Below are 12,652 nucleotides of genomic sequence, written 5' to 3'. Positions count from 1 at the left end.
TGTAGGCCTATCCATATAGAATGTGCATATACAATGTTAGGGTAATGGGCCAACTCCAAAGGGTAATCTGAAATCCATGTCAAGCTATAGAGTGTCACCAATACAGAATAGAAAGAATATTTTTCAGTCAGTAAAATTTTTATTGCAAAAAGGTAAATCACAAAAAGGTTTTTGACATGACTATCATATGATCGACGCCACATGAGACTTTTTGTACTTCGGCTCCAATCAGAACTTTCCATGGAAAATATTGGTCAGAATGAGTTCCTATACCAAGACAGCCATTCCTGTTCTTTCCCCAAGTAAACAATTCCCCCTTATTTGTGACTGCGGCAAAATGTCCGAGGCCACAAGTTATAGAAACCACTTTGACGTCTAGATTAAATTCATTTCTTCCAAACAAAGTTGGCGGAATTTTAGTCGGCCAACTTGTGCTTTCAAGATTTGGTCCTTTACCTAATATACCATGGCCCCAAACATAGACATCACCATTTTCATCAAGTAACAGAAACGCTGTACCACCAGCGGCAACTTGGACAACTTTTGACGGAAATTTAAACGGCAGCTTCTTCGGGTAAGTCAGTTGTGTGGATTCAGTTACACAACCCAGTTGGTCATATTCAGAATTCCCCCACCCGTATACCTCATGCTCATCAGAAAGTGCGAGACTTGTGTCAGAAAACGTTGAAAGTTGTGTGATTTTAACTCCCTCCAAATCACTTTTTACTTCAGTAGGTATTCCAGTACATTCAAACTGCCCTAACCCTGTCTGACCATCAGCACCCCACCCACACGTGAATACTTTACCTTCCTTTGTAAGAAACATTGTATGATCCATTCCGCAAAAAACTTTTGCAACTTTGCTTCCAAAATGTTCATGAGTTATCCGATTAATTTTCTGGCTCCCCTCGTATATTTCTCCATCTATAATCCGACGCCCACATTGTCCAAATGCATTGTTACCAACTGTAAATACAGCTTCATCGGTCAATATTACAGAATGAGCACGGCCACAAGAAACATCCAAAACTTTACTGGATTTTCCTTTTAAAGGCAAAGGCAGAGGTAATGGCTTCATAACGTAATTATAATACTGATTATTTGGCCTTTTTTCATGTTTTTCGTCTTGATATTTGTGAAAACCGATCTGAGAGTCTGTATTAATCCCACATGCCCAAATGTTTGAGCCTGACTGGTTACCACAGAACATACTGAACCCATATCCGCAGTCAAAACTAGAAATTCCGTCCAAAATTATCTTGTGGGGATACGGCTGGTGTATAACAGGGGGCTTTAGACCATCGGGCACGACTATATCTGGCAAACCAAGCGCTCCAGTAACTGTCAAGCCACATACGTGTATCTGTTTGTATCTTTTACGACTTTTCCCAACAAATCTATGAATCGGAAGATGTTCTAACTTTTTCTCGGCGTTTGAATCAATTTTAACTGGAGCCTTATAGTAATAGCGTGTGTTATGGTGCAGAATTACTAAAGTTCTTTTAAACATTATAATATCTGCTTTAAATTTCTCGGTAACAACTTTTAACAGAAACCCAACGCGCTAACGGAAATCCCCTAAGCTAAAACAAATATTAAAACTACGTGATTGCTATTTCTATGAGGGCGTTGTCTCTGTTTTCTCAATATTTTGTTTTGTTCAATTTTTCTACATGTTTTGTTCACAATGTTTAGGGTTTTGGAACAAACACATGATACCATCCATTGGAGTAGAATCTCATTTTTTGACTTTCACGAAAAATCAACTTTTCTTAGTTTTGGTATAAACACATGATACTGCATTGGGGTAGAATCTCATTTTTTTAAATTTGGCAAAAAATCAGTTTTTTTAAAATTTGGTACAAAGATACAGGTATCGTGCGATGGAGTAAAATCTCATTTTTTAAATTTGAAAAAAAATCATTTTTTCGAGCTATGTTGATACAAACCCATGATAATGGTGTCGCGGAAAACTGGTTCCAACAAATCTGGTTATCATGCGTTTGGGTCTAATCTCATATTTTCGACTTTGGCAAAAAATTGGATTTTTTTGAGTTTTGGTATAAACACATGATACCGGTATCATGCGTTTGGGTCCAGTCTCATATTTTCAACTTTGGCGAAAAATCAAATTTTTTTGAGTTTTGGTATAAACACATGATACCGGTATCATGCGTTTGGGTCCAATCTCATATTTTCAACTTTGGCAAAAAATCGGATTTTTTTGAGTTTTGGTATAAACACATGATACCGGTATCATGCGTTAGGGTCCAATCTCATATTTTCAACTTTGGCAAAAAATCGGATTTTTTTGAGTTTTGGTATAAACGCATGATACCTGTATCATGCGTTTGGGTCCAATCTCATAGTTTGGACTTTGGTGAAAAATCGGATTTTTTTGAGTTTTGGTATAACATGCGTTTGGGTCCAATCTCACATTTTCAACTTTTCAAAAAAATCGGATTTTTTTGAGTTTTGGTATAAACGCATGATACCGGTATCATGCGTTTGGGTCCAATCTCATAGTTTCAACTTTGGTGAAAAATCGGATTTTTTTGAGTTTTGGTATAAACACATGATACCGGTATCATGCGTTTGGGTCCAGTCTCATATTTTCAACTTTGGCGAAAAATCGAATTTTTTTGAGTTTTGGTATAAACACATGATACCGGTATCATGCGTTTGGGTCCAGTCTCATATTTTCAACTTTGGTGAAAAATCGGATTTTTTTGAGTTTTGGTATAAACACATGATACCGGTATCATGCGTTTGGGTCCAGTCTCATATTTTCAACTTTGGCGAAAAATCGAATTTTTTTGAGTTTTGGTATAAACACATGATACCGGTATCATGCGTTTGGGTCCAATCTCACATTTTCAACCTTGGCAAAAAATCGGATTTTTTTTAGTTTTAGTACAAACACATGATACCGGTATCATGCGTTAGGGTCCAAGCTCATATTTTCAACTTTGGCAAAAAATCGGATTTTTTTGAGTTTTGGTATAAACGCATGATACCGGTATCATGCGTTTGGGTCCAATCTCATAGTTTGGACTTTTCAAAAAAATCGGATTTTTTTGAGTTTTGGTATAAACACATGATACCGGTATCATGCGTTTGGGTCCAGTCTCATATTTTCAACTTTGGTGAAAAATCGGATTTTTTTGAGTTTTGGTGTAAACACATGATACCGGTATCATGCGTTTGGGTCCAGTCTCATATTTTCAACTTTGGCGAAAAATCGAATTTTTTTGAGTTTTGGTATAAACACATGATACCGGTATCATGCGTTTGGGTCCAATCTCACATTTTCAACCTTGGCAAAAAATCGGATTTTTTTTAGTTTTAGTACAAACACATGATACCGGTATCATGCGTTTATACAAAAATTCAACCATAACTCGGATTTTTTTGAGTTATGGTATAAACACATGATACCGGTATCATGCGTTTGGGTCCAATCTCATATTTTCAACTTTGGCAAAAAATCGGATTTTTTTGAGTTTTGACATAAACACATGATACCGGTATCATGCGTTTGGGTCCAATCTCATATTTTGGACTTTGGTGAAAAATCGGATTTTTTTGAGTTTTGGTATAAACACATGATACCGGTATCATGCGTTTGGGTCCAATCTCATATTTTCAACTTTGGCAAAAAATCGAGTTTTTTTGAGTTTTGGTATAAACACATGATACCGGTATCATGCGTTTGGGTCCAATATCATATTTTCAACTTTGGCAAAAAATCGGATTTTTTTGAGTTTTGGTATAAACACATGATGGTTTTGGGTCCAATCTCATATTTTCAACTTTGGCGAAAAATCAGATTTTTTTGAGTTTTGGTATAAACACATGATACCGGTATCACAAACACATGATACCGGTTGGTATAAACACATGATACCGGTATCATGCGTTTGGGTCCAGTCTCATATTTTCAACTTTGGCGAAAAATCGAATTTTTTTGAGTTTTGGTATAAACACATGATACCGGTATCATGCGTTTGGGTCCAATCTCACATTTTCAACCTTGGCAAAGAATCGGATTTTTTTTAGTTTTAGTACAAACACATGATACCGGTATCATGCGTTAGGGTCCAAGCTCATATTTTCAACTTTGGCAAAAAATCGGATTTTTTTGAGTTTTGGTATAAACGCATGATACCGGTATTTTTTGAGTTTTGGTATAAACACATGATGGTTTTGGGTCCAATCTCATATTTTCAACTTTGGCGAAAAATCAGATTTTTTTGAGTTTTGGTATAAACACATGATACCGGTATCACAAACACATGATACCGGTTGGTATAAACACAAATTTTTTGAGTTTTGGTATAAACGCATGATACCGGTATTTTTTGAGTTTTGGCGAAAAATCGAATTTTTTTGATTTTTCGTTGAAAATATGAGACTGGACTCATATTTTTTTGATTTTTTTCATATTTTTTTGATGGACTCATATTTTTTTGATTTTTCGTAGAAAATATGAGAAATCGGATTTTTTTGAGTTTTGGTATAAACACATGATACCGGTATCATGCGTTTGGGTCCAGTCTCATATTTTCAACATTGGCGAAAAATCGAATTTTTTTGAGTTTTGGTATAAACACATGATACCGGTATCATGCGTTTGGGTCCAATCTCACATTTTCAACCTTGGCAAAAAATCGGATTTTTTTAGTTTTAGTACAAACACATGATACCGGTATCATGTGTTGGACCAAAATTCAACCATAACTCGGATATTTTTGAGTTTTGGTATAAACACATGATACCGGTATCATGCGTTTGGGTCCAATCTCATATTTTCAACTTTGGCGAAAAATCGAGTTTTTTTGAGTTTTGGTATAAACACATGATACCGGTATCATGCGTTTGGGTCCAGTCTCATATTTTCAACTTTGGCAAAAAAGCGGATTTTTTTGAGTTTTGGTATAAACACATGATATCATGCGTTTGGGTCCAATCTCATATTTTCGACTTTGGCAAAAAATCGGATTTTTTGAGTTTTGGTATAAAAACATGATACCGGTATCATGCGTTTGGGTCCAATCTCATATTTTCAACTTTGGCAAAAAATTAGATTTTTTTGAGTTTTGGTATAAACACATGATACTTGGTGACAGTTCAAATACATATCAACAAGATATCTTAGTCAAAGCTTTTATTTACACAGTTTTTCATATCATGCGTTTGGGTCCAATCTCATATTTTCGACTTTGGCAAAAAATCGGATTTTTTTGAGTTTTGACATAAACCCATGATACCGTATCATGCGTTTGGGTCCAATCTCATATTTTGGACTTTGGTGACAAATCAGATTTTTTTGAGTTTTGGTATAAACACATGATACCGGTATCATGCGTTTGGGTCCAATCTCATATTTTCAACTTTGGCAAAAAATCGGATTTTTTTGAGTTTTGACATAAACCCATGATACCGGTATCATGCGTTTGGGTCCAATCTCATATTTTGGACTTTGGTGACAAATCGGATTTTTTTGAGTTTTGGTATAAACACATGATACCGGTATCATGCGTTTGGGTCCAATCTCATATTTTCAACTTTGGCGAAAAATCGAGTTTTTTTGAGTTTTGGTATAAACACATGATACCGGTATCATGCGTTTGGGTCCAATATCATATTTTCAACTTTGGCAAAAAATCGGATTTTTTGAGTTTTGGTATAAACACATGATACCGGTATCATGCGTTTGGGTCCAATATCATATTTTCAACTTTGGCAAAAAATCGGATTTTTTGAGTTTTGGTATAAACACATGATATCATGCGTTTGGGTCCAATCTCATATTTTCAACTTTGGCAAAAAATCGGATTTTTTGAGTTTTGGTATAAACACATGATACCGGTATCATGCGTTTGGGTCCAGTCTCATATTTTCAACTTTGGCAAAAAAGCGGATTTTTTTGAGTTTTGGTATAAACACATGATACCGGGTATCATGCGTTTGGGTCCAATCTCATATTTTCGACTTTGGCAAAAAATCGGATTTTTTTGAGTTTTGACATAAACCCATGATACCGGTATCATGCGTTTGGGTCCAATCTCATATTTTGGACTTTGGTGACAAATCGGATTTTTTTGAGTTTTGGTATAAACACATGATACCGGTATCATGCGTTTGGGTCCAATCTCATATTTTCAACTTTGGCGAAAAATCGAGTTTTTTTGAGTTTTGGTATAAACACATGATACCGGTATCATGCGTTTGGGTCCAGTCTCATATTTTCAACTTTGGCAAAAAAGCGGATTTTTTTGAGTTTTGGTATAAACACATGATATCATGCGTTTGGGTCCAATCTCATATTTTCGACTTTGGCAAAAAATCGGATTTTTTTGAGTTTTGACATAAACCCATGATACCGGTATCATGCGTTTGGGTCCAATCTCATATTTTGGACTTTGGTGACAAATCGGATTTTTTTGAGTTTTGGTATAAACACATGATACCGGTATCATGCGTTTGGGTCCAATCTCATATTTTCAACTTTGGCGAAAAATCGAGTTTTTTTGAGTTTTGGTATAAACACATGATACCGGTATCATGCGTTTGGGTCCAATATCATATTTTCAACTTTGGCAAAAAATCGGATTTTTTGTGTTTTGGTATAAACACATGATATCATGCGTTTGGGTCCAATCTCATATTTTCAACTTTGGCAAAAAATCGGATTTTTTGAGTTTTGGTATAAACACATGATACCGGTATCATGCGTTTGGGTCCAATCTCATATTTTCAACTTTTGCAAAAAATCGGATTTTTTTGAGTTTTGGTATAAACACATGATACCGGTATCATGCGTTTGGGTCCAATCTCATATTTTCGACTTTGGCAAAAAATCGGATTTTTTTGAGTTTTGGTATAAACACATGATACCGGTATCATGCGTTTGGGTCCAATCTCATATTTTTTTGAGTTTTGGTATAAACACATGATACCGGTATCATGCGTTTGGGTCCAGTCTCATATTTTCAACTTTGGCAAAAAAGCGGATTTTTTTGAGTTTTGGTATAAACACATGATATCATGCGTTTGGGTCCAATCTCATATTTTCGACTTTGGCAAAAAATCGGATTTTTTTGAGTTTCCAATCTCATATTTTCAACTTTGGCAAAAAATCGGATTTTTTTGAGTTTTGGTATAAACACATGATACCGGTATCATGCGTTTGGGTCCAATCTCATATTTTCGACTTTGGCAAAAAATCGGATTTTTTTGAGTTTTGGTATAAACGCATGATACCGGTATCATGCGTTTGGGTCCAATCTCATATTTTCAACTTTGGCAAAAAATCAGATTTTTTTGAGTTTTGGTATAAACACATGATACCGGGTATCATGCGTTTGGGTCCAATCTCATATTTTCGACTTTGGCAAAAAATCGGATTTTTTTGAGTTTTGACATAAACCCATGATACCGGTATCATGCGTTTGGGTCCAATCTCATATTTTGGACTTTGGTGACAAATCGGATTTTTTTGAGTTTTGGTATAAACACATGATACCGGTATCATTCGTTTGGGTCCAATCTCATATTTTCAACTTTGGCGAAAAATCGAGTTTTTTTGAGTTTTGGTATAAACACATGATACCGGTATCATGCGTTTGGGTCCAATATCATATTTTCAACTTTGGCAAAAAATCGGATTTTTTGAGTTTTGGTATAAACACATGATACCGGTATCATGCGTTTGGGTCCAATCTCATATTTTCAACTTTGGCAAAAAATCGGATTTTTTTGAGTTTTGGTATAAACACATGATACCGGTATCATGCGTTTGGGTCCAATCTCATATTTTCGACTTTGGCAAAAAATCGGATTTTTTTGAGTTTTGGTATAAACACATGATTTTTTTGAGTTTTGGTATAAACACATGATACCGGTATCATGCGTTTGGGTCCAATATCATATTTTCAACTTTGGCAAAAAATCGGATTTTTTTTGAGTTTTGGTATAAACACATGATACCGGTATCATGCGTTTGGGTCCAATCTCATATTTTCAACTTTGGCGAAAAATCGAGTTTTTTTGAGTTTTGGTATAATGGACCCAAACACATGATACCGGTATCATGTGTTTATACCAAAACTCAAAAAAATCCGATTTTTTGCCAAAGTTGAAAGTATGAAATTGGACCCAAACGATACCGGTATCATGCGTTTGGGTCCAATCTCATATTTTCGAATTTGGCAAAAAATCGGATTTTTTTGAGTTTTGGTATGAACACATGATACCGGTATCATGCGTTTGGGTCCAATCTCATAATTTCAACTTTGGCAAAAAATCGGATTTTTTTGAATTTTGGTATAAACACATGATACCGGTATCATGCGTTTGGGTCCAATCTCATATTTTCAACTTTAGCAAAAAATCGGATTTTTTTGAGTTTTGGTATAAACACATGATACCAGTATCATGCGTTAGGGTCCAATCTCATATTTTCAACTTTGGCAAAAAATCGGATTTTTTTGAGTTTTGGTATAAACGCATGATACCGGTATCATGCGTTTGGGTCCAATCTCATAGTTTGGACTTTCGTAAAAAATCGGATTTTTTTGAGTTTTGGTATAAACACATGATACCGGTATCATGCGTTTGGGTCCAATCTCACATTTTCAACTTTGGCAAAAAATCGGATTTTTTTGAGATTTGGTATAAACACATGATACCGGTATCATGCGTTTGGGTCCAGTCTCATATTTTCAACATTGGCGAAAAATCGAATTTTTCTGAGTTTTGGTATAAACACATGATACCGGTATCATGCGTTTGGGTCCAATCTCATATTTTCAACCTTGGCAAAAAATCGTATTTTTTTTAGTTTTAGTACAAACACATGATACCGGTATCATGTGTTGGACCAAAATTCAACCATAACTCGGATTTTTTTGAGTTATGGTATAAACACATGATACCGGTATCATGCGTTTGGGTCCAATCTCATATTTTCAACTTTGGCGAAAAATCGAGTTTTTTTGAGTTTTGGTATAAACACATGATACCGGTATCATGCGTTTGGGTCCAATCTCATATTTTCAACTTTGGCAAAAAATCAGATTTTTTTGAGTTTTGGTATAAACACATGATACCGGGTATCATGCGTTTGGGTCCAATCTCATATTTTCGACTTTGGCAAAAAATCGGATTTTTTTGAGTTTTGACATAAACCCATGATACCGGTATCATGCGTTTGGGTCCAATCTCATATTTTGGACTTTGGTGACAAATCGGATTTTTTTGAGTTTTGGTATAAACACATGATACCGGTATCATGCGTTTGGGTCCAATCTCATATTTTCAACTTTGGCGAAAAATCGAGTTTTTTTGAGTTTTGGTATAAACACATGATACCGGTATCATGCGTTTGGGTCCAGTCTCATATTTTCAACTTTGGCAAAAAAGCGGATTTTTTTGAGTTTTGGTATAAACACATGATATCATGCGTTTGGGTCCAATCTCATATTTTCGACTTTGGCAAAAAATCGGATTTTTTTGAGTTTTGACATAAACCCATGATACCGGTATCATGCGTTTGGGTCCAATCTCATATTTTGGACTTTGGTGACAAATCGGATTTTTTTGAGTTTTGGTATAAACACATGATACCGGTATCATGCGTTTGGGTCCAATATCATATTTTCAACTTTGGCAAAAAATCGGATTTTTTGAGTTTTGGTATAAACACATGATACCGGTATCATGCGTTTGGGTCCAATCTCATATTTTCAACTTTGGCAAAAAATCGGATTTTTTTGAGTTTTGGACCCAAACACATGATACCGGTATCATGCGTTTGGGTCCGTTTGGGTCCAATCTCATATTTTCGACTTTGGCAAAAAATCGGATTTTTTTGAGTTTTGGTATAAACACATGATACCGGTATCATGCGTTTGGGTCCAATCTCATATTTTCAACTTTGGCGAAAAATCGAGTTTTTTTGAGTTTTGGTATAAACACATGATACCGGTATCATGCGTTTGGGTCCAATATCATATTTTCAACTTTGGCAAAAAATCGTTTTTTTTTGAGTTTTGGTATAAACACATGATACCGGTATCATGCGTTTGGGTCCAATATCATATTTTCAACTTTGGCAAAAAATCGGATTTTTTTGAGTTTTGGTATAAACACATGATACCGGTATCATGCGTTTGGGTCCAATCTCATATTTTCAACTTTGGCGAAAAATCGAGTTTTTTTGAGTTTTGGTATAAACACATGATACCGGTATCATGCGTTTGGGTCCAATATCATATTTTCAACTTTGGCAAAAAATCGGATTTTTTGAGTTTTGGTATAAACACATGATACCGGTATCATGCGTTTGGGTCCAATCTCATATTTTCAACTTTGGCAAAAAATCGGATTTTTTTGAGTTTTGGTATAAACACATGATACCGGTATCATGCGTTTGGGTCCAATCTCATATTTTCGACTTTGGCAAAAAATCGGATTTTTTTGAGTTTTGGTATAAACACATGATACCGGTATCATGCGTTTGGGTCCAATCTCATATTTTCAACTTTGGCGAAAAATCGAGTTTTTTTGAGTTTTGGTATAAACACATGATACCGGTATCATGCGTTTGGGTCCAATATCATATTTTCAACTTTGGCAAAAAATCGGATTTTTTTGAGTTTTGGTATAAACCCATGATACCGGTATCATGCGTTTGGGTCCAATATCATATTTTCAACTTTGGCAAAAAATTGGATTTTTTTGAGTTTTGGTATAAACACATGATACCGGTATAAACACATGATACAGTTTTGGTATAAACACATGATATAGTATAAACACATGATATCATGCGTTTGGGTCCAATCTCATATTTTCAACTTTGGCGAAAAATCGAGTTTTTTTGAGTTTTGGTATAAACACATGATACCGGTATCATGCGTTTGGGTCCAATCCTCATATTTTCAACTTTGGCAAAAAATCGGATTTTTTTAAGTTTTGGTATAAACACATGATATATTTTCAACTTTGGCGAAAAATCGAGTTTTTTTGAGTTTTGGTATAAACATATAAACACATGATACCGGTATCATGTGTTTATGTCAAAACTCAAAAAAATCCGATTTTTTGCCAAAGTCGAAAATATGAGATTGGACCCAAACGCATGATACCGGTATCATGTGTTTATACCAAAACTCAAAAAAACTCGATTTTTCGCCAAAGTCGAAAATATGAGATTGGACCCAAACGCATGATACCGGTATCATGTGTTTATACCAAAACTCAAAAAAACTCGATTTTTCGCCAAAGTTGAAAATATGAGATTGGACCCAAACGCATGATACCGGTATCATGTGTTTATACCAAAACTCAAAAAAATCCGATCTTTTGCCAAAGTTGAAAATATGAGATTGGACCCAAACGCATGATACCGGTATCATGTGTTTATACCAAAACTCAAAAAATCCGATTTTTTGCCAAAGTTGAAAATATGATATTGGACCCAAACGCATGATACCGGTATCATGTGTTTATACCAAAACTCAAAAAAACTCGATTTTTTGCCAAAGTTGAAAATATGATATTGGACCCAAACGCATGATACCGGTATCATGTGTTTATACCAAAACTACCAAAACTCAAAAAAATCCGGTATCATGTGTTTATACCAAAACTCAAAAAAATCCGATTTTTTGCCAAAGTTGAAAATATGATATTGGACCCAAACGCATGATACCGGTATCATGTGTTTATACCAAAACTCAAAAAAACTCGATTTTTCGCCAAAGTTGAAAATATGAGATTGGACCCAAACGCATGATACCGGTATCATGTGTTTATACCAAAACTCAAAAAAATCCGATTTTTTGCCAAAGTCGAAAATATGAGATTGGACCCAAACGCATGATACCGGTATCATGTGTTTATACCAAAACTCAAAAAAATCCGATTTTTTGCCAAAGTTGAAAATATGAGATTGGACCCAAACGCATGATACCGGTATCATGTGTTTATGTCAAAACTCAAAAAAATCCGATTTCCGAACTCAAAAAAAAATAAAATCCGAACTCAAAAAAATCCGATTTTTTGCCAAAGTCGAAAATATGAGATTGGACCCAAACGCATGATACCGGTATCAGTTTTGGTATAAACACATGATATCATGCGTTTGGGTCCAATCTCATATTTTCGACTTTGGCAAAAAATCGGATTTTTTTTAGTTTTGGTATAAACACATGATACCGGTATCATGCGTTTGGGTCCAATCTCATATTTTCGAATTTGGCAAAAAATCGGATTTTTTTGAGTTTTGGTATGAACACATGATACCGGTATCATGCGTTTGGGTCTAATCTCATAATTTCGACTTTGGCAAAAAATCGGATTTTTTTGAATTTTGGTATAAACACATGATACCGGTATCATGCGTTTGGGTCCAATCTCATATTTTCAACTTTAGCAAAAAATCGGATTTTTTTGAGTTTTGGTATAAACACATGATACCGGTATCATGCGTTAGGGTCCAATCTCATATTTTCAACTTTGGCAAAAAATCGGATTTTTTTGAGTTTTGGTATAAACGCATGATACCGGTATCATGCGTTTGGGTCCAATCTCATAGTTTGGACTTTCGTAAAAAATCAGATTTTTTTGAGTTTTGGTATAAACA

General features: G+C 35.1%; 1 protein-coding gene across 1 annotated transcript; it reads right to left on the bottom strand.

Annotated features, from left to right (window-relative positions):
* Window positions 1–119: 119 nt before the first annotated feature.
* LOC149737159 (RCC1-like G exchanging factor-like protein) lies at window positions 120–1,588 on the bottom strand. Its single transcript, XM_089876020.1, has one exon. It carries the CDS (start codon window positions 1,508–1,510, stop codon window positions 158–160), a length of 1,353 nt encoding a protein of 450 aa, XP_089732146.1. The 5' UTR covers window positions 1,511–1,588; the 3' UTR covers window positions 120–157.
* Between the last annotated feature and the right edge of the window lie 11,064 nt (window positions 1,589–12,652).

The sequence above is a fragment of the Ciona robusta genome, chromosome 4, assembly GCF_009617815.1.
Source record: "Ciona robusta chromosome 4, ASM961781v2".
Classification (NCBI taxonomy): Eukaryota; Metazoa; Chordata; class Ascidiacea; order Phlebobranchia; family Cionidae; genus Ciona; species Ciona robusta.
Note: the sequence above shows the minus strand (reverse complement) of the source record. Positions and strands in the feature narration are given on the sequence as shown.